This window comes from Pagrus pagrus, assembly GCF_965226575.1.
Source record: "Pagrus pagrus genome assembly, chromosome: 16".
NCBI lineage: Eukaryota > Metazoa > Chordata > Actinopteri > Spariformes > Sparidae > Pagrus > Pagrus pagrus.
The window spans coordinates 23392067-23419396 of record NC_140200.1 but is presented as its reverse complement, the minus strand read 5'-3'; the positions used below and the strand labels follow the sequence as shown (position 1 = coordinate 23419396).

Sequence of the window (27330 nt, the reverse complement as noted above, 5' to 3'; positions counted from 1 at the left end):
TTTCTAACACAACTATATGTCAAAATCATCTGCTCAGTTTCATTTTTATAGAAGGTTAAAAAAAAAAAAAACAGTAAACATTTAAAAAAAAAAAATACAGTAGTCAGTAGTTTTGCATGTCATGGAGGCTTTAAACAAGTTAATTAATACAAATCTTTAAAATCAAATTGTAGCCAACTCAAACTCAAAAACTTGTAAACCTTTAATAAAAATTAAAGGAATCATTTCAAAACAATGCATCATATCAGTGACACAACGCTGAAATCCCCCCACAAATCTGTGCAGACCGGCTTCCATCTGTAGAAACAATGAAAATAACCTACGACAACTGAACCCAAATTTTATTCTTCAACAAGCAAAAATGTTTCTCTTCCAGGCGTCAAACAATTTGGAAGCAGATAAAATGAAATTATAAAAGAAACTAAATATATTTACATTTTTACAAATCTGTACAAATCTAATCAGAAGCTCAAATCCTCCTCCAGTGACATCTCAACAGAACATTTTACGGTTAAACTGCAGTGAAGGCGGTGATCAGTCTCAGGTCGTCATCTCCGAGCTGCCTTGCGGCTCTCCAGCAGCAGCACCACCAGGCGGCTCTTGAGCGTGGGCAGTTTGCTGCTGTAGCTCTGCTGCAGGACCGACGACAGTTTGCAGCGGAGACTCCGGAGGCTCGGCAGAGAGTCGCAGTCCGGTATGTTCAGCAGAGTGTGGAAGAACTCCTGCCACAAGTCGCTGTGAGGGTTCCTGAGGAACAGAAATAGAAAAAAACAGACAAAAGACCCCGTTAAATGTTGACTGGAGAGAAGACCTAAAGCTGCATCATCTCATTTTTCTTCCCCTGACCCAGCTCTGATTATTTGTAACACTTCGCGGTGACCCATCTCGTAAACCAGGATTGAAGATTATTAAATTTTATACCCAAAAAGATAAATAAATCAAATTAAACAGTATAAGCCTAGGGTTATTCTACTTTTGGCTTTACAATAAATGTATTTGGTGGTTCTGTAGTGGAATGACATGATGATGAAAAGTTTCTACAGAAAACATTGACTCTATGAATACACAGAAATGAAAGGTTAATGACTTTTAATGTTTTTAACTGCTGTTCCCCATAAGGAAAGTAACGTGACACAGGTGACATTCATGAAAACTGCACTTTACAAAATGGCTGCTACAGGGCATCAAACCACAAGCTGTCAATCATGTAAAACTCACTAAATCATGTCATTCAATTTGTATTCTACTTTTTTACATTTCCGTGCTAATGAAGTCGGTCACACCAGTGACGTCACCTCAAAGCTTCATATGAAATCTGGAGATGAATGTGACAATTTCTTCTAAGTGAAAAGAGACAGTGGACTGAGCCATGTCCTGTCTTCACAGATCTACAGGAAGTGAAGGGATGCCATCAGTGTGAGTTTTATTTCAAAATAATAAACTTTTGTCACATGACTTTCATTATTATTATTTTGATGTCATTTCTATCATATATTTAGTAGTTATGTATATATTATTGCATTTTTAATGGTAGAAAAACATGTGTTGAACTCAAAATGCATGACTTTTCTTCTAAACATGACTAGGGACAAGGAGTTCTGTGGTGCTTGGAGTGTTAAATAACTGATTAAAAAAGAAATATTTTTTATTAAATTAATAAAACTGATGGCCCAACAGGCAGCAGTTCTTGTAGACTGTTGTTTTATTATAAAATATGCAAAAAAATTAAAGTGTTTTTTGGTGTAATTTTTCTCTAAAGTCATTTCCATAGAATGACCAATAAAGAATTTGGACTTTACACCAACAAGCGACTGCATCATTTCATCAAATTCCTTTAATGCAGCACATTTCCGATTATAAAAACCTGTTTAATAACATGATTCCAGACAATACAAAATCTCATTTATCTATAGAAAGTAATCTTAATTTCACACTCCTGAATTTCAATCTGGACCAGAGAATTTAAACCTCTTTACCTTCTGAAGACGCCGTTTGTCTTCCACAGGCCGCCTTCATTTGTGACTTGCATGTAAGTCCCAAACAGCATACAGTGGACAGTCCCTGCTATCCCAAAGTAATCCGTCTATAAACACACACACACACACCAAAAATAAAGTAAGACCTTAAAAATACCTGCCTCAAAGTGCATTAATTGGGGATTTTATTGATCCCTGGATTTCACATTGTAGCACTACAATAAGAGCTGTACAGAATATACCTTCACTACTGCATCAACATAAAATGTGGGCCTGAAAATAGCTCAAATAAACAAATACATATGGTAAACTAAAATGATTTTACAGGAGCAGACATGGTGTGTGTCCTCACCTGATAGTTCCAGGGTTTCCCGCTGAGCATCTCGGTACACTGGAAGCCTGACGTCAAACACTTGGCGGTGAAAGCAGTGCCTTCTGGGAAAAGCTCCATGTCGATGCTCTGTCCGAGGTCGACGAGGACGAGGCCATGGTCCACGTTCTCTGACTCGAAACACTTGTTCTCCAAGAACCTGAAACACAACAACAGTATGATGATGATGTCACTTTGCTGAACGGCTCCTCAGAATTTCATCGTATTATGTACTGGTTGTTACCTCTCTCCCAACAGGAAGTTGTCAGGTTTGATGTCGGCGTGGATGACGCGGATATTGTGCAGCTGCTCCACCATGTTCAGGATACAGATGGTGAAGTATATGACGAGAGGCTGAGGCATCACCTTGTCACTCAGGGTTTTATAAATGTTCACTGCGTTCTGAAAGAGGAGTCAGAGTTTCAGGGTACGGAGGATAAAATAGTGTTGGTGTTCGCGTCACTGCGTCTCTGATGTGAACGTACCAGCAGAGTGCCGTAGTTGTGAAGCTCGCCGAGCAGCACGCTCCCGTTGTGGAATAGGTGAGCTGAGCGGATGCTGTTGTAAAGATGACGGACCTTGGGCTGCAGCCGAGCGTCCAGCTGAGTATTGATGTAAAACTCCCAAGGATTGGATGGTTTCTGAACCTGCAGTGAAAATAAAGATACTCGCATGATCACTGAACAAGAAGCTGACACCTTCGCTGCTTGAGAAAGTCTTTGTCCAAATTTACTGAGAATAACATCAAAAATGTGTTTTCTGTTTTAATAAAGAATGATAAATTTTCTCTCGTGCTGACCCATAAATTGTATTTTGATCGATGATATGAACATGCAAGACAAACACATCGCAAAAAACAGCTTGAAACATGATGAATAAGAAACATTTTACTCAAATGCCAACACTCGTTCATTACATGGAGCCCTGGATACAAGGAACACTTAGATTACACCGGGCGATAGACGCTGCCTCGCCTCTGCTGCGGTTCAGTTACAGTATCGGCGCATGATACTGCCTTGAAAGGGCAATGTGAATGGGGCAAAAGACTGAATTTTACTTTGTGGGTGAACTGTTCCTTTAACTGGTGTCAATTTGGTGGCAACTACGAGGTTAGCTAGTACAATGGCTGAGGAAGAAGAGAAGAGCTAATATGAGCATCTCAATATTTGTTTGTTCACCTCTCATGTGCAGATACATTGAAACACAAATCCTCTTACTGTTTTCAGAAAAAACTAAAATAATCTCATGAAACATCATTGTGTATATACAGGTAACAATGGCAGGCAAATGCACAAAATCTAGAACCATAAAAAAAAAAAAATATATTATAAGAAATATTCTATCTGCATCAGCTCTAGTAAAGCAAAGCAGGGTCTGCATTAACCCCATCTGTAAATGAATCATGACGTACTGAGATCACATGTGGGCCTGTGTCCTCATCTACAATCACCACCTTCTTACCTTCAACACCATCCTTTCAGATGTCACGGGGTCGGTCGCCTGGTAGACGGTTGCAAAAGCTCCTTCTCCAACAACGGAGTCCACTCGCAGGGCCGCTTTTCCTGTTAGAGGAAAATATTTTCAATACAACACATGTCTTCATTTCACCCAAATGTTCAAACTGGTTGTTTTGATGGATATCTAAAGTAGGAATGAAACGAAAATCTACATGTTTAAGTGTCTGACCATATTCACTGACTAACAAACACACCAAGAAAAAAAGATCACGAAATTATTATTTTTCTTTCCTTACAATTTAAAATCTATTTTAATAATAAGTTGTGTATTTAGACTTATTTTGAACATTGGACAGAGCCAGGCTAAGCTAGGCTAATAGCCTCCTAGCTGTAGCTCAGTTACTGTACAGACATGAGGAGTATCAAAGTTCACATCTACTTCTGAGCAAGACAATGAATAAGCATACTTTCCAAATATCCTTTATAAGAAGTATGGGAACCAGTCAATAAATAAAAATAATAGTATCAGCTCTGCTCCTCACCCATGCTGATGGTGGTCTTTGGGCTGATGTTGGGCACGTTGCACTGCCAGGTGATGCAGCGGGGGTGAGCAGTGAGAGGTGGGGTGAGAGCTGACAGCAGGCCAGAGATCAGCTCATCGTCCCAGGGATCTGACACCAGCTGGACCGCGGCCGTCCTGCCTGGTGTTGGCGCTGCTTCCATGGACACGTCAGCCTTCAGCCCTCTGTCTGGACTCATCATAGGTTCGTCCACAGTGCTGAACTGTTGGGGCTGTCCCGGGCTCATGGGCACGTCGGCACAGAGCTGTGGCTCCTTAGGACTCATGGGGACATCCATGCTAATGTTGGGCCGACAAGGACTCAGATAGGCGTCCAGGTCCGGCTCGACTGGGACATCTGGGCTTCCAATGGCCAGCCAGTCTGATTTAAGGGCACACTCTGGAGTCATGGGGACATCAACTTGTGCCTGGGCTCGTTCTGGGCTGGTGGGTTCATCTTCTATGATTGTAAAAGGTTCATGTCTTGGTCTGACTGAACTCTGAGGTTGCTGTGAGATCAGAGAGGCCTGTTTAGAAGGCTGCTCGGGGCTCGTGTACACTTCCCAGCCAGGCCCTGTGGTCCTGGGGACAGAGGAGTCAGTGGGACAGACCGTCTGGTCTCTGAAGGAGAGCACAGCAGGAGGGGGAGGCTGCACCATGGTGATGGAGGAGGTGGTGAGGCAGAGCTGGGCTGTGGCAAGCCCTTCACCGACGATGGTGCCGTGTCTCTGAGAAGACGGCACGAGCTGACTGACGGCTGTTTCATCACACGGACTCTGCTCTATGATGGGGCTGAGTGAGGGGACACAGGTAAAGCAGGAACAATTAATTGATTTGTTGTTGGCAATTAATTTAATCATCAAATATTTTGAGAATCGATTAATGAGACTAAAAAGTAAAAACTCAGATTGTAGCTTCATGAATGTGAATTTCTTCTGGATATTTTCTCAGATTGGTTACCTGAGTTTTTTCGCCTGACGTCTGATAAAAGCTTCATCATCAGCATCGGCGCCGTCACAGTTGTTCTCTGGAAAGATGAAAAAATTCATTAATATTGAAAAATCATGTTCCCGAATCTGAAGCATGTAAATTGTAAAAACTAGTTCAATTATGTGCTTGACTGTTGACTGACAGTACATAGGTATATCTAGGTAATGTGTGTGGGTCCAGGTAGTGTACCTGGGTCCTGGTAAAAGTTGCTGCTGGAAGGCGTTTTGTGCGTGGACGGCGTGGAGACGAACTGAGCCAACATGGCGAAGTCTGTGGTGCTGTTGGGACAAGCTGCCAGCGAGTGAAGGGAGTTGTAGCGAGCTCCCCACATGGTGCTCTCATCTGGCATCAGATCGGAAGGAGTGTCCTAATCAGCAAAAAAACATACAGTCAGAAAAACACACAGCAGCAGCAGCAGCATGTGAACCAAACGTGTTTTAAAACAAAACAATGCATTAATTAGTCTGATGCGTCACAGGTTTCTGTTTGTAGTTTCTGTTTTTAGTTTATCAGTGCCTTTAGCCATCAATAAGCAACACTGCTGTGTTTTATACCAAGAGACAACATAATCGGAAATGTTCAAATCATACATACTGGGTCTCCAAACAAACACTTCAACACTAATGGCTGCTCTTAAAAATAAAAAGCATGTTGTTGAGATGAAGCTGAGGCACATTACTGTACAGGATTGAAGTCATTTACTTAAAAGTTTACACATTTAAATGTTGTAAATGCGCTGACAGAGTTTATGAAGAAAGCAGAATGGATGAGGCAGAATTTTGAAAGTGACAATTCATTCACACTCACATTTGGTTTGCTGGACATTGGGATTTCAGCCAGTGCTCTGATTGGTTTAGACTTCTCAACTGCAGAAGGTGCAGCAGCAGCAGCAGCAGCACTGAACACAGAGACAGTGACAAAATAACAGCAACATTAATCATAGAACTATTTTATAACTATTTATAATTGTTCATATCATCAGAGGATCACAGCAAAGCATATTCTTGTAAGTAAGCACATTAGAACTGCAACTATTAGTCGATAGAAAGTATTTCTTTGGAATCAGCTGGTTGTTTCAGTCATGTTCCATGCTAAAATGTTAAACATTTGGTAGTTCTTTTTTTAAATGCAAGGATTTGCTGCTTTACTTTGTCATTTATGACAGTAAATGAAGAGTCTTTGTTTCCTTTGTACACCCAACTGTCCAAAACCCAATTTGCAGATGTCCCATTGGACTTTGGGAAATTGTGAGGAGCATTTTCATAATTTGTTTTTAAGACTAAAAGATCAATCATAAAAATAACTGGGAGATGAACCGATAACGAAAATAACTGTTAGCTGTACGTATGACTCGTTTGGATCTAAATACCACTTTACAGCATATAAATAGGATGTTCATACTGTGTGCTGCTCTCTGGTGACCTGTTATCTATAATTACCTTCCATTTTCTTTGTCAGTGTCATCCTGGAAGATGGTGAACGGGGCCGTGGTTGGGGGCTTGGTGAGAGAGGAGACGCCTCCTTCAAAAAAAAACAATGAATGAAGAATTTAAATGAAAACAATTTGATTTACCACAAACATTAATTGCGTGATTTTTGTAACTTTCCGTTTGTTGCATAGAGTGAAATGTTACATTTTTCAATAAAACACACAAATCAAATGTATATACCTAAATTTTACGTGTACCAAAATCCAACCAAATTCAGACACAACAGGTGAATTCTCAGTCACATAAAGACTATGTATATTCTATACATGGTGTGTGCTTTACTCTCTCTCAGCATTTAATTTATACATGATGTATGAAGTTCCTTTTAGCCACTGGTTCAGATATGGGACCAGCCTTTATGAATGCACACGCCTTCTTACAGTATATTTACCATTTCTTGGGTATCCAGATGGTTCAGCCTCCTTCTCAGCAGCGTGGACCACTGATGTGTTGTTGAACGGGTCCTCGAGGAGAGTCGGGGCCTGGAACATGTCCATGATCACATCTGGATGACACGAAAAACCAGATCAAATATTATTCACTGTGATAGAAAGATGTAAAGGTCCAAGCACAGAGTCGCTGCACTGTTACGTTTGGAATACAACATGAATAAAAGCTGAAAGGGAAAGAACGCTCTGGAGTTTAACTGCACTACATGCTGCTAAAAACACTCATCATCAGTCTATGACAGAAAACCCTACAGCCCAAACAAACATCCCTGATACATCACCAGAGGTGAAGAGGTTGTTGTGCTCACCCAGTGCCTCTCGTGTGTTGACAGTAGGTGACGGCAGCACCCTGGACGGTGTGGCCTGAACATAGCCCAGTGAGGTGTTAGGGGTGATGTGAGACAGGTTACCTGTGCCCCCCTGTGACACTGACACACACAAAGAGAAAGTTTGAAAACACTCACAGGATGCTGAGATTAAAGGGCTGACTCATCAACTACTGGTTTACTTACTGTTGAGTTTGTCCTCAGGCACTGCTGGATCACCGACATCCCTGAGGAGAAGAAGAGGGGAAACAGATTGAAGAAAGTTATTAAGAATGAAATGGAACCATTTTATTTTTCAGATTTCATTACTGTTATAAAATTATCTGCAGTTGTATAATTCATCTAAACTGGGGAGGGATTTCATGTTACATTATATTATACATACTGTATATATAATATATATTGCACAGTGTTCATATTCATACTGTGCAATCATCTTGTATATTATATGATCAATTATTTTAAATATTTATATTTCTGTCTGGGCGAGGCAGAACTGACAGGCTGAGTGTCCACCGGACGGGCTGCCCATCCATATACTATGAGCTTAGATGCAGACTAACGTTATTTTTGGCAAGGCGGCATTTGCCACCCGGCTGTATATGGAAGGGCAGCCCGTCCTTTGGACATTCGGCCTGTCCACTCTCTCGCCTGGAGACACTCCGGCAGCTTTGAGGGGGGAATATAACCCTCGAAGAGCAGCAGCTTGTTGCAGTCAAGAGTGACTGCAACAACTTAAGAGGTCCATGTGTTTACTGGGGAAACTACAGGTCACAATCCCCTGCGTTAGCACCTCCACTAAGTACTAGAGGAGAAGACCAAAATGCGATGCTACCAAGCAGACCAATCGCAGCCATTTCTGGGCAGGTGCATGTCAGGCTACAGTGTAGGGGATGCACCTACACAGGGTTAGAGTTCTAGAATTATATTCAAGAATAACAGAGTATAATCCACATTTTATTTGGCTGAAAACAACACTGGTCTCCTCTTTCTGCTTCCTCAGATGTGGTGAGGTTGCTGTGGATTCAAAGACTGCTGTTGCACTGAATAAAAGATATCATATGAGCAGAATCTGAAGCCACTCACTGATGTGTGGTGTTGTTGTGCTCCGGAGGGCACCAGTTCTCCGAGCTGCCGAGCTGAACTTGATTGTTCCGGCAGAAACCATCAGTGTTCACAGCAGAGGTGTAGGCGGGTCTGTGGAGCGAAAGGTTCATCTGCTCAAAGCTAACGGGCTGCACTGACTGAGGCTGAACCACCGAGGTCTGGACAACAAACGCTTGGTCTGTGAGTGTCGGTGCAGGATTTGGTAAATGAACGCTCCTGTCAGTCAGCACAGAGGGATGATGGAACCCCTCTGAGCTCAGAGTGTGTGTGTCAGCCACTCTGGTATTGTTCTCGTCCTGCTGTTGAGGGTGTTCAAGCGTGGCGGCAGCCTCGTGGGTGAAGGTCGGCTCAGTGTGTAATCTCAGGCCAAGAGAGCGTCTGCTGCTCAGACGATTTGAGGGTCGAGGACGCCCAAAGGACTGCTGGGTAGGATTAGGGATCAGGCTGGTGGCTCCTTCCACGAAAGGCAACTGCAGCAAAGAACACAAAGGGCTTGGTCTCATGGTTTTAGACAATTGAAACTGACCCACTGATATGCAATGTTATCCTTTATAACTAGACCTGTTATGTATACAAGGGTATAGAGGTTGTGGTTGTGTTTTTCAAGACACTTGAATTTTCAGGCTCACCCTCTGTGATGAAGCCTGGCTGGTCAAACCTCCGCAGGCCTCCAGCTCCTGGTTTACTTTCTCAAACATAGATTTAATGCTCAGGATGCTCAGGATGTCCTCCTCCTGCTCCCTCACAATCTTCTCTGCTTCATACAAAAAAGAAAAGCATACAAATGATCACAAATTGAGTAACTCACTTGGTAATCAGTAGGCTCTGTTGCCGCTACATTTGAATTTATAAACCATCATCTTACCGATCCAGTCTGGACTGGCCTCCTTTTCCTGCTTCTCCCGGAGCCGGCGGAAGTATCTCTCTGCTCGGACCTCCTCAAAGCACAGTTCAGATCCTTCACAAACAAGTTCATCCTTCAAATACTGGGACACGATCTGAACACCGGAGCTTTGACTCAAGGGAATTGCACCCGAAGTCTCAGAGCGAGAGACTCTGTGGAGGAGAAGACAGATCAAATAGTTACAACAGTACACATATGCTGTGCTGGTGACTAATCAGGAGACGTACCTTTACACAGAAAATAACAGAATAATGAAAGCACGTAAGTTAACTACGTTAAGTCCTCCACACTCCTATTATGGATATTTAAATTCATTTCATTAACCCCAGACCAATCCTAAATTTCAAGAGATAACCATGTGTTATAAATGAACAATCTGCCGTTTGAATGTGATTAAAACAGATGCTGTTCCAGGAAGGGGTATACTTCAAAATAAGATATCTTTGTTAAAATGTCAGTAGACGGATACATTTCTATTTTTAAAATTACATCCTCCAATTTATGTAGATTAAGCTAATATAAATCCAACCATGCACATTCATTCAAGGACAGGTATTTATTCACTTTTTGTGTCTGAGCTTCTGTCATTTAAGAACTCATCATTTGTGTGTACGCCAGTCAAAACATCTCATCTTTGTTGGTAAGTGCACCATCTGCTGACGACTGCTGGTTAGTGCGCCTCACTGGTTTGAAATTTACAAGCAGAGACATAAACACTTCTGTGAGTTTATGAATGGTAATAGAGCTGCAACAATTTGTCTATCTGATGATAGACTGCACGTTAACAATTTGCTGGTGCCAGCTTCTTAAATGTGAGGATTTGCTGCTTTCTTTGGCACTTATGACAGTAAATTAAGAGTTTGGGGGGTTTTGGACTGTTGGTTGGACGTAAGAAAAATGTAAAGATGAAGAAGTAATTTTCACAATTTTTTTTTTACATTTTATAGACTGAATGATTAATCATGAAAGATCTTCCAGGGCCAAGATCTATCTTCCATCCAAGTTTGGTGGAAATGTGTTCAGTATTTTTTGAGAAATCCTGATGACAAACCAACCAACTTACAAACAAAAAAACAGGTGAAAACAAAACCTCCTTGACCAAGTTAATTATCGTTAGTCGCAGCCCAATGTGGTATTCACCCTTTATCATGAGAAAAGGAGCAAATGTGCGTCTGATAACTGCGTTTGAACAGAAAAATTAACTGTTGGCCGCCCCAGCACCGTCTTCTCCTGTGCTTCATATATATGTTGTGACGGTTTAATCAAATCTTTAACATCTTGCCTCTCTATATTAATCTCGACACAGATGCTGGAGAAAAAGTCACTCATCCCCTATTTAAATATTAGAATATGATACTCATTGTAAAAGAACAGATTACTGGGCCTGTTGTCAACCTGCTCGTCTGTTTGTTGCATCTCTCTCACCTGATAAAATTTAAATTAAGTACATGTTATTTCACATGGTGCTCCAGAGTCTCTCCAACTTTCCCTGATGCAGCGGCATAAAACCATCTAACAGAATACTAATGTCAAACAACAAAAAAAGCAACTTACGTCACGATGGTTTGAACTGCGGGTGGTTTGGGTGGACAATCCACAGAGGTCTGCAACAGAGGACGAAGATTATTACTTGATTTAAAAAGCAGACGTTGGGGTTATTAAATGATTATTATGGAAATTCAAGACACATGCCTTGTTTGGAGCTACAGGTTCTCTGTGCGATGACATCTGATTGGTTAAATGGGAGTTCTGCAAAGGGTTTCGACCTCCTGCTTCACAAAAAAAAATGTCATAAAAACAGTTAGTAGGGGACAGGATATATAACGCAAACGTAATCCTTTTTTAATAAACAAGCAAGCAAGTTATACACTCTTACCTGATACTGCTGTCTGGCTCTGGGTTCTTGTTTGAAACTGCCTGCAGATCAGATTTTTTTTTTTTGGTAAAGCACATTGTTATTGTTGTAAGATAGAATTTTACAGTGTATAATGCACACCCAAACAACTATGTTAGACTTAGTAAGGAGTATATGTAAGATTAGACAGCAAAGGATTGTTTTTTTAAAAGGGAGGCTGCACACAATGGGATATCCTTGTAATCATATAGACAGAATTGAAGTAGACAGTTAAGCGAGATTGATAGCTTCAGGTTGTGAACACAGCATTTGTGATCCAAAAAGAACACCTCACAGTCTGATCATAAAAAGCTTCAGCATCTGCAACTAAACACAGTCTGTCTGATGTGTGTGTACTCCTAAAATGTTATTACACATTTTGAAAACCAATCAACAGTCGTGGACCATCAAATTGACTCTCCAGGAGACAAAAGGACCCTCAAACAGACAGATAAAAAAATACATAAAGGCATTTCCCCTCAGTAACCGCTCTTTGCTCTACCTGCAGGTTATATATTTCATTAATGTTACCTGAGTTCATTGACAACAGCGTCGGCTGGCTGGGCTTGGTTCTCCATGGCTTTCTGGTACACGGCATCAGCCTGTTCATTCAATCCCCTCTGTTCAAACTGCTGCGCCCAGGCCACATAGAGGGCAGCAGTCCTGGTGCCGACACCCTTACTGAAGATGTAACTGTACAGCGCGATGGGGTCAGAGTAAAAACTTGCCTGTATGACAGAATGAAAAAAAAAAGCTCATATGAGGTTTAATTAGTCTGAAAAACAAACCCTGTTTGTGTTTGACCCCTTTATTATAATAAAATCTTCCACTCAGACTCACACATCTGATGCAGTAGTTCACATATCTAATGTCATCTGCGTATCGCTCGACAGTTAAAAATCTCTGTACAAGAGTCTCAAACACCAGAGACATCTCGCTGCCACCGTCTGCAGGCAATCTTTGCTCCAGATAATCCACAAACCTGAGAGAATATAAAAGGAAGTGTGCATTCAGTCAGTACTGCCTCAGCTGTCAGCCATGCATATTTCATTCAAGTACAGTTACCTGCAGTAGTCTTGCACAAAATAAGTTGGATAGATAGAGCATTACATAAGAAATACTATATAACTAGAAAGGGAAATCAACCCAATACAGGGCTGTGGAATAATATACTGAGATGTAAGGAACACTGATAACAGGAACTATAATAGCATTATTATCGTATCTAATCTACGCCAGTACAACCTCAGACTGAACATGAAGAGCAAAGAAAGGTGAGAATGCAAGTCAAAAACTTAAAATCAAGTAATAATTGATAAAAGACTGTATTTTCAAAATGTATGACTGGTATAACAGTCAACAACAACACGAAAAATCTGCTCGAAAACACCAGCTAGCTAATCAAATTACTCACTTGTCCCATGGATCCAGTGGGTCGTCACCTGTATAAGAGCTCAAATTGCTTTCAAAACACCTACAAGGGTGGAAATATGACAGGTTAAAAGATGGCAGTGCGATGTCTAACAATTTGTTTGAAAGTTAGTTTCGGCAATACATCGGTACCGCTAAAGATAAACGCTAGCATGCAGCTAACACCGGGTAAATGTAATGTTCAAGTATGCTGACTTACTGTAAACAAGTGGCAATATCCATTTCGCATGAGTTAAAGAGAAAGTTCTCGAAATATTTAAAAGCAACTCGTGTTATTCCCGAACAATCTATCTAAATTAAAATCGAAAAACCTTTAATATTTCTCTTAAGGTTTGTTTTTCCCTAACGAGCTGCTGCCTCCGCGAACGAAAACGTTTGAAATTTCGCGCTCAGCCAATAGCAACGCGAGCGTTCTTCTTCTTCTTCTTTTGCAAAGTGGCGGGCGGTAACTGGCAATACCGCCACCTACCTACTATGCCGGAGTTTACTGTTTTCATTGGGACTTGGAAAAAATCACTACTATCTCTTAATTAACCCAGTTTCTTTTAAAAAACTCAAACAAGGCTTTATATTTTCCTTTCCTAAAAATAAATAAATAATAAAAATCCTTCAATTACATACATAAACTGCATAAATTAGTGCAGTAAAGAAAGTATTTTTCCCTAAATAGACTAAGGAGATTTAGATACTTCGGACAAATGTTGCTTATTTTAAATAAAATGTCTAATCAATAAAATAAAAATATTTGCAACATTTCCATTCAAGAATAGCGATCTCTATTTGTCTTTCCGGTTTGGGTTTTCAAAATAAAAGTCCTTACTCGTAGAGAAAATCTAATCTTAACTGAAAAGGTAGTGTAATGTTTAATCTACACACCTAATGTATAACACAGAAGTAGCAATACATTAAATATGCCGAATCTGCCGTTAAAGGGAGTGTTGTTGCGAGTGAAGACTGTAGACAGTAACATTAGAGGTTAAGACTAAGACATACACGAATGCCATCGTGGTTTGGCCCAGATGGCATGACATATTTCTAGCTTTGTTATCATGTGATAGTCTCATTCAAACAATGCCACAGATAAAAGCTGCAGATTTGGTCAAAGCGTACGTTTATTGGAGCAGTGGGTCAGTGTCACTGCAGACCGGATGTATGTAAACTGAGCAGCCCGTGAGGAGCCGTTTAAGAAACCCCTTACATGCAGCCGAGAAGGAGAGCTCGCGACGTTACGGAGCCGCCATTTTGTTTCACCGGGAGTAAAGAAACCAACCTGAATAGCACCGGCCAGAACATTTTCCTTTATTTGAAGAACCTTCAATACGGAGTATCAGCATCGTGCACCCGAGTTTAGATTCGCATGGTATGTACACATCGAACTGACCGATCTACCCCGGAAACATGTTGTGTTTAGTCAGCGCTCTGTGCACACTGATGTATTCGTTGCACGACCGGTTAGTGTCGGCTAAAGAGCAGCTCGTTTACATGGCTAGCCGGCATTTTGAAGAAGGGCCCGATTTGATTGACGGCCAATTAAACAGATGTGGTATCACGGCAAATGTGAATCTAATTTCGAGAAAAACAGCTTCCCGAAAGAATGTTATTGTGAGACGTACGTTTAACCTCACTGTCATTCAGTTTGGTCCTCCACACGCGGCGAAGACTGCGGCCTGTTATGTGCACCAGCCAGCGACGTTAGCGCCCATTAGCTTATAGAGGCGTGGTGGATGTTTGGAAACGAGCTGCATTCAGCCGGAGATAAATATTTCATTACATTCAGTGGCGATAAGGTGGTTTGAACTGTCACCCCCTGTTTCGATGTGTATCAGACGTCAAGGTTGGACAAACGCGCGATTCAAGTATCGTTTCAGTTTCGTAACTTGTGATCACAGGAGCCGCTCAGATAACATTACAGTTTGACTGCTGGGCTCAGTCTTGAACGATGGCGCCAAACCGCTCACTTAATCTGCTTTTCCAGTTCCCACTATGACCACAGTGGTGTAATTCTACAACAATCTCATCCACACAGATGTCTGGAGACATGGCCACAGATCATGTAAACGGGAATGGCACGGAGGAACCAATGGACACTACTGCAGAGGTGACCCATTCAGAACACTTCCCAGCTTTACTGGAAGCCGGTTTACCTCAGAATGTTGCTGAGAAGCTAGATGAACTTTACGTAGCAGGTAAGAAGTACTTCTGCAATCATTTCTGCAAATTATGTTGTGCAACCTGCTTGATAGAAACATGTTCATACAACATTAAGGCATCGCCACACTGTTGAAACACTAGGCACTGTCAGAGAGATGGAAGAATTGAGGATGATCTAGTTTTATTTTGTATTGTGCAGGGTCAGTGCTGTCAGTCTACTTTTTGTTTTCTTTAGGGGATAAGTGCAGCCAGTTGTGTACTTTTCTTACTGCAGAAAACAGACCAGAACCAGCTATGAATTGAGTTAACTTGGATGTATCTAAGTAGAAACATGACGAAAGCATGATGCATCTTGCTTGTCTGAGCCACACAGCAATATTGTTGTCCAACAACTACAGTGGTGAGCCACACTTTGCACTGGCTTGCATGCTCCTATACTACCACAAACGCACTGTATTTTATTATGAGTCGGTATCGGATACACCATCCTGCCGCCCAGAACACACACCAGAGAACCAAATGTGTATTAATCTACAGCTGAAAATACACAGGAAAGAAACTCACTTCAAACATAACTAGACAAACATTGTTTACAAGGTGTTTCTTGTGGAAGTTGTCTAAAAAAAGTCCCATTCATCTCACTGAAATGCATTTTTCTGGGTGTTTGGCATTAAAGTGCAATGGGGTATTTTGACTCAAAGTTAGACAAATGTACCATGGTAAAATTTTTACCTTATTTTCCCATTAATTGTGAAAAAATTGAGTGCAGCTGTTTTAAAAAGAATAGCGCATATTTCTGACCCATCATGAAAGATTTACATCTCTGCAGCAGCCCACAAACACACTGGTTTCTACCACAGGATGGAAAAGTCAGAAAGTACTGATTGGTGGACTAACATGTTGGTTTTTGTCTATTTATGAATCGTGAACAGTGAGTCTTTTGCTATTGATTGGGTTAAATGATAGCGACCTGAGAAAACGTCTTCTTCTTGTTAATTCCTCTGTATTATAAAAAGCTAATAACTGTATTTGATTGCTGCCTTGAAGGTTGTTAAACTAATAATGTGAGCTACTGGATGACAGATGGAGATGGTAGTTTGCACATAGAGAGACACAATTCCTCCGACTTTTTTTTTGCTGTGCATCGTCTTTCCAACAGATACAAATAAAATACTTCCTAATTTGGCCACAGTCACACATACATGTGCTGTGTTTGCTGCACATCAGTAAGCTGCTTCAGCTCTTGCTGAGTTTTGTCATGCAGTTAAAGTAGAGAAACTGGATTGAATGGGTGTAGTTTTAAAGTTTTGAAGGAAGGTAGATTGAAGCCAGCTGGTACTGTGGCACACACAGAAACAATAGAGCAGCTGCCTGACTGCAGCAGGTGAATTGTTCTCTTTGAGCAGGAGCCGAATGGGCCACAAGGATGTTATCCAGAGCACGGTTCAAATGGCTGTTAACAGAAAACAGTCTTGTACAGAATCTGGAGGTGTTGAAATACAGTTCGATAGCATATGTGTTTAATTTTTGACTGACATTGCCCTTTGTTGTTGTTTTGGACAGCATCAGTTGTTGGTTGCAAGGAAACTTGGCCCTGTATGGGACTGTAAAACATTAGCATACATAGAAATGAAACTTAGTCATGCTCAGGACTTTCCTGCCTTCAGTTGTAATTTTCTTTGGTTCCTTCTGGTACAGATTGATTATTATTAAGCCTCTGTTGTGCAAGTGTCTCACAGCTGCATGAGTCAGATGTCTTCTGTTTCACAGAGCTAACCTGTTCTTATGATCTTGTCCTTCTTTATTTTCACACCGCATGTTCATCAGGCCTAGTAGCACATAGTGACCTAGACGAAAGGGCTATTGAAGCTTTGAAAGAATTCAATGAGGAGGGAGCCCTGCAAGTGCTGGTCCAGTTCAAAGAGAGTGATCTGTCACACGTGCAAGTAAGTTTAATCATCTGAACTACAAAGGGCTGTTTGTTCAAATGTTTAGGACAACTATGTTGTGTACTAACACTAACACAGGTTATTCTTTTTATGCTGCTATACGAGTAGAATATCAACGTTTTCACTGTTTTTCTTTATTGCAGAACAAAAGTGCCTTTCTGTGTGGAGTAATGAAGACTTACAGACAGAGAGAGAAACAAGGAACTAAAGTTTCAGATTCCACTAAAGGACCAGATGAGGCTAAAATCAAAGAACTCCTGGACAGAACCAACTACACACTTGATGTAACAACAGGCCAGCGAAAGTATGGTGGGCCCCCACCTGAGTCGGTGTACTCAGGTGCCCAACCCAATGTTGGAACAGAGGTACACTTTGTCTTGTTGTGTGAAGAGTGAATCAGTGCTGTCAGTCAGGAATGGTAACTGAAACTGTCCTGCAAATATTAGTTTATTTCATCTGATCTTATTGCTCCCTAAACTCTAATAGTATTAGAGTAATTATTTTCACCAATAGCTTTAATACCCTACAAAAAATCTACATATTTAACAGTATTGACAGACTGCCCACTGGGATTTTATACACAAATATTTTGCATATCAGTCAAGTCACAATGACGGGCCTTGTAAACATAATGTTTATGGATTCCTGACCTGTGTTAGTTGGTACAGAGATGATTGTTTCTCTCTGGACAACTTCTTACTTTACTAACTTACTTTACACTTCACTTTCTACCCCTGTTCTATACAAACTGTATGAAAGGAAAGATTAGTTACAGTTTTTATTCAGCTGAACTATGTTTCCTAGCTTAATATGAAGATGGGACAGTCAGGTATGTTTTTTTTTAAAAATGCTTTTATTTTCTCCTAGATATTTGTTGGGAAGATTCCCCGTGACTTGTTTGAAGATGAGCTGGTTCCTCTCTTTGAGAAGGCGGGGCCTATCTGGGACCTCAGGCTAATGATGGACCCACTGAGTGGCCTGAACAGGGGCTACGCCTTTGTCACGTTCTGCACTAAAGAAGCGGCCCAGGAGGCGGTGAAGCTGGTAAGCCAGGACAGTTGTTTCTGTTCTGCAAAAAATTCCTGCACACTCCACAAAGAATAACGTAGAAGCTTGGAGCAACATTGTCAACCATAAATTAGTTAATTAACCCCCCCCCCCCCCGGCAATTTGTTAAGTTTGTTTGAAAATGTTCAGAATATTGGAAGCAGTTGAACTAACAGCATTTGTTGTTACGCAATATATAGTTAACATGTTTTTTGTCATTTGTACAGTGCAATAATCACGAGATTCGCCCCGGCAAACACATCGGAGTTTGTATATCTGTAGCCAACAACAGGCTATTCGTTGGCTCCATTCCCAAGAGTAAAACAAAGGAGCAGATTGTTGAAGAGTTTGGGAAAGTCACAGGTAAAAAATATCTAATTTAGTGTTTCTACAGATTGTGTTAACGTAAGGGGCGGTTCAGACTAAACGCGAAGAGAGCTTTCACTGAAATAACACCATCATAATGCCACCCTGTAAAAGCCCGGCGGGTCTGACGGCTAGACGACAAGCAAACAACTTTTAAAAGGCTTATTCCTTGAACAGAGTTTGGATCGATCAGGGCTATGCTGTGCTGAGACGCATCTGTGATCTATCAGGTAGTCCGACTTCCTCGCTCACTTTCCTCCACGCAATTTCTCCTTTCTGTCCTGTCGCCGTACACGTAGATGTGTTATCGTACCGCAAACAGCCAAGATTAGTGATTTTTATCCTCTCCTCTATTGCTGGTCATGAATGTCCAGATATCAATGTGTTAACGTCACAAGGTCAGTATGAATATCAATGCTGACGGGTATTTGCAACACAGCACACTCCTTGCTTGAGTTTAATATTTTCAATTTACGCAAATGGCGCAAATTTTTGCTTTGTGTTATTGACTTTGTATGTAATCTAGACGTGCAAATGATTCGCCCGCGTTTGGTCTGAATGCTTCGATAACTGTGCATTTCTAATGTTTTAAAATGTGGTGCTTTGGATCAGAATTATTAGGATAACTTTTTAACTAAGAGTTATTTTCGTAATCTCATAAAATCTTATTTCTGTGTACTTGCAGAGGGCCTCAGTGATGTCATACTGTACCATCAACCAGATGACAAAAAGAAGAACAGAGGCTTCTGCTTCCTGGAGTATGAAGACCACAAAACAGCTGCTCAGGCTCGCCGTCGGCTAATGAGTGGCAAGGTGAAGGTTTGGGGCAACGTTGTTACAGTGGAGTGGGCCGATCCCATCGAAGATCCAGACCCAGAGGTCATGGCCAAGGTAAGCTTCAACAGTCTAGGGCTGCAACGAACGATAGTTTTATTGTTGATTAGTCTATTGATTGTTTTATTGATAAGTTGTTTGGTCTGTAACAAGCAGAAACATGTCAATCAGTGTTTCCCAAAGGCCAAGATGACGTCCTCAAATGTCTTCTTTTGTTCGCAACCCAAAGATATTCATTTAACTGTCAGAGGACGAAGGAAACTAGAAAATATTCACATTTAACAAGCTGAAAGACTTAAATGAACCAATTAATGGATTACCCAGATATTTGCACATTAATTAATGAAGAAGACATGCTATTTCATAGTCTTATGTCACTTGGCACTTCTTTGAAAACAATGTTAATGACAAGTGTTCGTATGTAATAAATATAACAGGCTTTGTGGGCTTCCGAGTATAGAATGATTTGCAACTCATGCTAAAAATCCATTTTTAGCTCTAATCTGTATCTATATCTGTGTTCGTCCTGCAGGTGAAGGTTTTATTTGTTAGAAACCTTGCCAACGGTGTTACAGAGGAGATTCTGGAAAAGTCCTTTAGTCAGTTTGGAAAACTGGAACGAGTTAAGAAGCTCAAAGACTATGCTTTCATTCACTTTGAAGAGAGGGATGGTGCAGTGAAGGTATTTCAGTTTTTCCTCATTGAGACATGAATTCTGTGACTCTTTCTAGGCCATTTCTATTGAGTTGTCACTGTAGTTTCTTTGCTCTAAATATGAAATTGCTGACATTTGCAGAAATGTTAAATGTGTCTCTGTGCTTTTGTCAGGCATTGGAAGAAATGAATGGGAAGGAGCTGGAGGGAGAGCCTATTGAGATTGTTTTTGCCAAACCACCAGATCAGAAAAGGAAAGAGCGCAAAGCCCAGAGACAAGCAGCCAAAACACAAATGTAAGAAACATCTCAGCAGATTTTCTCATTGGAATGCATTGCTGGTTCTACTTATAAGCCAAAATCAGGATCCCGTCCTCTGAAACTGATCATCATTTTGTCTCTATCTGTATTCATCAGGTATGATGATTATTACTACTACCCTCCACCTCCCCACATGCCTCCTCCTGTCAGAGGCCGGGGCAGAGGTGGCAACCGGGGTGGCTATTCATACCCCCCTGACTACTATGGTTATGAGGACTACTATGACTACTACGGCTATGACTATCACAACTACCGTGGAGGCTACGATGACCCGTACTATGGGTACGACGACTTCCAGGCCCCGGGACGAGGGCGGGGTGGCAACAGGGGCTCCAGGGGTGGAGCCTCTCCAGCCAGAGGACGCGGTGGCGCCGGGGCACCCAGGGGAAGAGCCAACTTCTCCCAGCGTGGTGGACTCGGACCAGGCCGTGGCGGGCGGGGAGCAAGAGGAGGCGTGCAGCCAAGAGGGCGAGGAGGGGTACGTGGTGCTCGGGGTGGCCGCGGTGGAAATGTAGGAGGAAAGCGCAAAGCTGATGGGTACAACCAGCCAGATTCCAAGCGTCGCCAGACCAATAATCAGAACTGGGGCTCTCAACCCATTGCTCAGCAACCGCTCCAAGGTGGTGATCATTCTGGTAACTATTCCGGTTACAAATCCGACAACCAGGAATTTTATCAGGATTCTTTTGGGCAACAGTGGAAGTAAACCAGTAGGGCTTTGATAACAAAATACGTGTTTATTGTTTTTGTTTTTGTCTTTTTATTTAGAGACTTGATCTGATTGGCCCTCAATCCCATACGGTTGCCTGCGTTTTTTCCTCAAAATTGGTGACATCTGGCAAGATATCTTTTTGTACATATTTTAATAATCAGCTTGGACTCAAACAGTAGTCACACACCCACCTGTTTCTGGCGAACTGGTTTTCTTTTTTTCCTTTTTTGTTTTTTTAAGATGGTCGTTAAAAGATTTTCCATAACAAAGTTTGAAAAAAATTTTAGATGCAAATATGTGCTCGAGCTGTCTATTTGGCTATAGCTTTATGTATGTTTTTAGAAATTATGGTTTCCATGTTTTAAGTAGCTAACGGCAACAAAGCATATGTCTCCTAAACATGTATTTAAAACAAATGAAAATACAATTTGTATTGTCACAAAGTAATGCGTGTCTTGTTATTGAAAAGAAAAAAAAAAAAAGGACCATCGTAGTCCTATTTTTTGGCTTTACATTTTGGCTTGTATTCTTTGCTGTTTGTCTGCTTTAATAAACATACACGCACACGTGTACAAAACTTCAAATTGTGTTGCAAATTCATGTTTCGGCAAATTCTCTCTTCAAATTGCCTTCAAATTTAAGGCTCCTTGTGGAAGCAAATGGATTAAAGGTTTGCCAATGTTGGCCACATGCTACAGTGTCACCTTGCATGCCATCAAATTCCAAATCACCTACTTCTATAGTCGGCATCTCTCAAGTGCTCTGTATATGTAGTGACATATCCATCCTTATGAGTTCCTCTCATGTCCAAAAACATAAATGTTTCACAAATTGGTGTCCTAAATTCACTGTCAATGCAGCATCAGGACTAAGCCCCACCCCCTACAAGTCTGTCATACAAGTCCCTTTTGTAACCAGCAGGGGGAATAAAAGCACAATTTGATTTCTTAATTACAAAATTAAGCTTTTCCTTGTCCCAGAAGGATCTACCTAGCTGTTGAAGGCCTGGATACTAATCTTGCATGTTTATCTGGAGGTTTGATATTGTGCTACTGTGGGAGATAATTGCCATGCATGACTCGCTTGTAGTGTTTTTTGCTCCGTTTGCTTAATAGATCTAATGGCTGCTGTTAACCCCACCCCTCCTCTCTCCCTCTCTGCCTGTCTGAGCTTGTCCACGTCTCACCTGCCGCACCTCAAACTGTTTTAAGTTTTAAACATCCAAACCAGGCCGGTTCTCTGCTTGTCGTCCTCCTTTAAGGCATTGACATGTGCATGTTAAATCCAAGGGCGTGCTAGTGTGTGAGAATGCTTTGTCTTCTAATGTATGCAGATTCATGTTATTTAAACAGTTCTCTCTACAGTTGTACTGAGTGTGTGAGCGTGAGGGACACAGAACAGTAGATGTGTGTGTAGATGTAACATGATCCTGATTTCCATTCTCTAATTGCTTCCTTTTGTTACCTGACTAGCAGGGAAAAGGGGTCGAGGCCGGTCCTGATGTGTCGCTATGAAGACTGACCAGTGTATGGCGGTACACACTGCAGGCTGCCAGTGGATGGAATGGTAAGGTCATCTGACTCAGTGGTCCAATGGCATTCCAGCCTTTTTAAGGAGCAGATCTCCTGAAACTGCCACGTTTGAAGATAATCAGAAGAGCAAATGTTAAGCTTAAACAGTTGACTGTTAAGTTTTTAAGCCCCAAATATGCCATTTGAGACTTGCTGAGTGGGAGTTCATGATGGACATCCTTCTGGAAAAGTCTTTGCACTTTTTTTGTTTGGAGTGGTTTAGTGGAACTTGATGCTAATTTTTTTTTGTTTCTTTGAGCTCTTAAACTACATCTTTATGATGGACTAGTTGTGATATTCTATGGTCATCAGAGTGTTGAGGTGTGCTCACCATGTGTTGAAGGGCGGGCATTCCAGGAAAATGGTTCTCTAAGAACCGAAGCCACCAAGGGTCCGTTAACTACCTCAGTTTCGAGGACTCGCCTGCTCTGCCCCTTTTGTACTGAGGCAGGGTTCGCCCACCTCCCCCTCTCCCCTGAAACCCAATCCCCACCCCTCACTCCTCTCCTCAGATATGCACAGGCACCAACAAACAGCACTTAATGAATTTTAGTTCTCAGCTGAGACTTGATGTAGGCTACAGCTGCTGTAGGCATGTTAGCTGGTCCTCCTGAAGTGAGCCTGAACAAGCTTTGCTGTCTTGAAACATGAACTGAGTGATGATGTAGTTTACAGACAAAATGTTTTATAACTGTTATTGTGTTTTTGTAAAATCTTAAAGGAACAGTTCACCCAAAATGGAAGTCAGTTGTTATCTACTCACCCCTGTTAAGTTTCGTAGTCCACAAAGCAGTGTTGCAGCATTCTTCTAAACATCTGAAGTAGCTGGGGCCTTGTTTTAAAACATAACTTAGGCTGCAAAACATTAAATGGCTCCATACAGCTGGTGTAATCCAGGCCTCCAAAAGCCTAGAGTTCAAAAATTGATTTGAAGAGATGTTTTTTACACCCTGAACGTGCAGTCGAGCTCATGCACCAACTTCAGACTGGGTCTTGTAGCTCAGCAGCTGCAGTGAAGATTTTGTTTTTTCGGCACTCACAAACTTGATGACCCTGTATCACTCTAAACATTAAACCACCCATAACAGCTTAATTATAATGTAAGCTCACCAGATCCACATCAATTTGTTGCAGCCACCTAAGTATAACTGTTGTTGTTTTTTTTCAACAGGATCCATGCATTATTCCCTGACAAATTAATTAAAAAGGTCAGGAAACGCCGTATCTCACAGTGTTAAAGACAGCGAGCAAAAATACCTAGATTCGTCCCTTTATCTGAATCTGCAGCAAAAGTTAATGGGTCTATTCAGAGCTGAGACCCATTTCCATCCAAGTTTTTTCCAAATCCATTCAGTAGTTTTTGTGTAATCCTGCAGACAAACCAACCAAAAAATGGGTGAAAACATAACCTCCTTGGTGGGGACAATAATGTCTTTTGAAATCAGTTTGGGATCTCAGGGCTTCTGGAGAATTGGATTACGCTGGACGAGCTGTATGGAGCCATTTTGTTTTAAAACGGGTCCCCAGCTACTTTAGTTGTTTGGGAGAATGTTACAACGCTGTTTTGCTGTGAAGCTCCAGAAATGTTTTGTGGACTACAAAACTTCACCTGACTTTCCATCTGCATGGGGGAGGAGATAATGACAGATTTTTGGGTGAACTTAAACTTTAAGTACCTGGAAACCAGTAATCCTTTGTCTTCCATGATGGGAAAAGTGTCTTATTTTTTGTTCTTGTTTGCACCCTTTAAGGATGTTTGTGATGTTTCAGGCTGTTTGCTTTGCACAAACATCAAGATGAATGACCACTGACATCCAGTGAAGCTGCCTTTTTATTTAGGTTCTCTAAGCAGGACTGGAAGAAAGTACATTCATTTCCAGCTCCTGAAAAGTTTAGGAATCAAACTGGCATGGGAAGCGTTTTCATTGCAAAAGCATGATTATTCACATTGTATGTCACTATAGACTGATTATCATGCCATGTACTTTTTTGTGACAAATTGTTGGATAAACTGGTGTTAATTCATGTCTTCTCACTATCAGTGTACACATACTGGAAGTCAAAATGTTAAGAATTTAAAGGAGCAAATCCATCCTGGTGTAAGAGAAAATAACTGACTTTGGTGGTGAAGCTTGTTTTTTTTTACACTTTTTGTTTTGCGAGGTGTGTAATTATACACATGCAGAGTATTGTTACAGATACTTCTACACAAGTTAATACAGACTTCCAAAACATTCAGGAGTGTATGTTTCCTAGTGAGTTTTCCGTTGATGAACAAGTTAACCTTGAGTATTAAACGGTCAGTAAATAGTGTGAAGGATCAGTCTGGTTATGTTCTGTATTTTTCTTATTGTCAGCAAATTTTGGGAAAATACCAAAACCAATAATGTGTTAGTCTGTCACCAAATACAGAGATGAAGTCTCACCCCTTCTGGTGTGCCCCATGGGACCTTATTTTGGAAATAATTTGTTCAGTAGTGAATTGGGAGAGACATACAGTTTTGACCATGAATCTTAAAATTTGGAATGCCGAGAAAGTTGCAGTTTGTTGTGAAGATGGTAAAATACCATTTAATTTGTGTGAAAATGCTCAGTGAGCTACATCGTCTCGCCCAGCGTACGTCACCAACACCAACATAGCCGCAACCTTGGCACAGAAAAAACAGAGTAGCAAGTACACACATTAGAAATAGACGATTCGAATTGACAACTGCAGTTATGAGAAAGGAGCGAGCTAATATACAGGTCAAACTCTACATGGTTACAGTTGTTTTTCGTTAACAAGACTACATCACTTGACAGTCTGTTGACTGTGTAGTCTTTCTGATGACATACTTTCATTGTTTTATGCTAGATTAGTTTTATGAAAACCTTTCTCAAACTGAAAAAGTATCTTTTTCTATCTTTGAAAATTGACAAAAATCATGTGTAATTGATGGCACAATTCAAACAGGATCAAAAATAATTTGTCTCTCCATTCACTACCATACATACTTTTTTTCTAAGGTAAAGTCCCATTCCAATCCACCGCAAGGGATGGGACTTCACCTCTTTATACTTTCTGACTTCCAGTCTGTGGCTTCATGCCCGTTGGTTCCTACTGAAGATATCGATCTTAAACACTATTAGTTTGATTTTAAAAAAGGTTCAGCAGTTCCTACGACAGCTGCTCACTGAAGTTTTTATCAAACATACAGGAGGGAACAGTGCATTTGTTGGGGACAATCCTAGAGTTGGGGAAGATATATCAGGCTGTGATACACAATATGTAGTAGATACATTCACTGTTGGTTTTGGTCTTTTTATGGGTTTTTGTAATTGTTGAGGAAAATGTAGACTCTCACCAGGGTATTGTTGTTTACTCAAAGTCACAGTGCACCACTAGATCTCAATTTGCACCAATGTTTAGCGATCACGCAGAGAAGAAAATCAATCGCACAAAGTTGAATTTCTACACCCACATAATGCGGTAGATTCACATAATAATTAGCTTTTTAGTATGGGACATGGCTGTGGCTGTGTTATAGAAGAACATTATAGGAATTGCAGGAAATCACAGAATAAAACATTTAAAATGTAAGTAACAGACATGCATGGTTTTTAATGGTGAAAGTGATGAAGGTTGGATTTCTCCTTTAAGCTCTTTTTTTAAACATCATTAGTGCGTAGAAATACATCTTTTTGCCTTTTTGTGACATTTGCCATGAAATGCAGTGTCTTGAATCTAACTCATGTTTAGAGTTCTTACAGGTCAGAAAAAGATTGTGCAGCTTGTTCTTTCTCTTTTTACCGGGTTTGTGAAAAAGAGCCTGATTACTTCTTTTTTTTGTACTAGTATTGACTCTGTTGGATCTCCAATTTTGATTGGAATGATTTTATGATTTTGTTTGTTTGTTTTTTTTGTTTTGTTTTTTTGCTAACAAGTGTGTTTGCATTCTTGCAAATGAATTGTTTTATACTGTACAGTGAGGTGAGTTAAACCTATTTTTCTAATAAAGTTATTGACTTTGATCTGGGTTGTGTTTTTTATGTATAGTCAGTGTCATGGATTATAAATCTGTATAATTTGGATCATGGATTTAGTCTGTGAAGCTCCACATCATGAATTATATATTATATATATATAAAATATTTGCATTTTGCAGTTTCAATTTAGCTCTAGGTCTTCAACCATCTTAATGTTCATAAGCTTTTTATACATGTTTTAATTGAATTTCCTCAAAGTTTACAAATACATTAAATGTAAAAATAATAGTCCTGAAATGGGATGAAGAAACCCTTTCAAGTGAAGGTAACATGCACAGTCTTCCACAAATCTTAATTATGAATATTCATAAGTAATAAATTAAACTTGAATGTATTTTTAAATAGTAAACCAGTCACTGGGCAAACATTTCATAGTAATAAGAGTCACCACTGACGCGCTACGAATTTACAAAAAACATGGATCGCCCAGACGGAAGTGACGTTGCTGGCATTCAGGGTTGCCATGTGCGTTTCATAAAAGACACATTTGGTGCTATAAGTAACAGGTTAAACATTTTTTCTAATACAGTGATCCATAAAATGCAGACACTGACATAATAGAACAAACATTATACACGCGAAAAGATAAAAGAGATTTTTCGTCCACATTTTGTCTGTACATGAACATTTTAAATCAAATTTCACATGCAGTATTTTGTTTTATTATTTGTTTTGCTTGTTTTTATCTTATTCTTTATCATTTATTATTTTTACTGTTTATTTAATTGCAATTGGTGTGCATTAGTC

The 27330-nt window shown here is 40.6% G+C and overlaps 2 protein-coding genes across 11 annotated transcripts; one reads left to right on the top strand and one right to left on the bottom strand.

Moving 5' to 3' along the window:
- Positions 1–184: 184 nt before the first annotated feature.
- Positions 185–13348, bottom strand: bub1 (BUB1 mitotic checkpoint serine/threonine kinase). 5 transcript variants are annotated; one of them, XM_084377073.1, is made up of 24 exons: positions 13153–13348; positions 12937–12996; positions 12363–12504; positions 12054–12250; positions 11505–11545; positions 11321–11400; positions 11183–11232; positions 9590–9780; positions 9354–9481; positions 8704–9194; positions 7804–7844; positions 7600–7719; positions 7234–7347; positions 6792–6873; positions 6160–6250; positions 5542–5719; positions 5323–5389; positions 4346–5154; positions 3808–3908; positions 2832–2993; positions 2591–2748; positions 2329–2506; positions 1977–2083; positions 185–747 (listed from the first exon to the last, which is right to left on the bottom strand). In XM_084377073.1, exons 1-24 carry the CDS (start codon positions 13173–13175, stop codon positions 549–551), a joined length of 3810 nt encoding a protein of 1269 aa, XP_084233199.1. In that variant the 5' UTR covers positions 13176–13348; the 3' UTR covers positions 185–548. The 5 variants fall into 5 exon arrangements, with proteins under 5 accessions (XP_084233199.1, XP_084233202.1, XP_084233201.1 ...); XM_084377076.1 differs by having other exon boundaries at positions 6160–6241; XM_084377075.1 differs by having other exon boundaries at positions 9354–9478.
- An 822-nt stretch (positions 13349–14170) lies between these two features.
- Positions 14171–26568, top strand: LOC311271431 (heterogeneous nuclear ribonucleoprotein Q-like). Of its 6 annotated transcripts, none has more exons than XM_084377084.1 (11): positions 14171–14313; positions 14980–15139; positions 16932–17050; positions 17197–17418; positions 17921–18097; positions 18328–18463; positions 19152–19357; positions 19833–19982; positions 20129–20250; positions 20371–20752; positions 22462–26568. In XM_084377084.1, the coding sequence occupies exons 1-11, from the start codon at positions 14311–14313 to the stop codon at positions 22498–22500; spliced, it is 1716 nt and encodes a 571-aa protein (XP_084233210.1). In that variant the 5' UTR covers positions 14171–14310; the 3' UTR covers positions 22501–26568. The 6 variants fall into 6 exon arrangements, with proteins under 6 accessions (XP_084233210.1, XP_084233209.1, XP_084233207.1 ...); XM_084377083.1 differs by having other exon boundaries at positions 22459–26568; XM_084377081.1 differs by having other exon boundaries at positions 20371–20909.
- The last annotated feature ends 762 nt before the right edge of the window (positions 26569–27330 follow it).

Bases quoted from the DNA above. Each gene is read 5' to 3' on its own strand.
- bub1 (XM_084377073.1), bottom strand. From the start codon at position 13,175: ATGGATATTGCCACTTGTTTACA. The intron at 6,874-7,233 runs GTAAATATACTG...TTTTTTTTGAAG, and splicing joins ATCTGGATACCCAAGAAATG to GAGGCGTCTCCTCTCTCACC. The intron at 2,749-2,831 runs GTACGTTCACAT...CTCCTCTTTCAG, and splicing joins ACAACTACGGCACTCTGCTG to AACGCAGTGAACATTTATAA.
- LOC311271431 (XM_084377079.1), top strand. The intron at 17,419-17,920 runs GTACACTTTGTC...ATTTTCTCCTAG, and splicing joins AACCCAATGTTGGAACAGAG to ATATTTGTTGGGAAGATTCC. The intron at 20,251-20,370 runs GTAAGAAACATC...TGTATTCATCAG, and splicing joins CAAGCAGCCAAAACACAAAT to GTATGATGATTATTACTACT.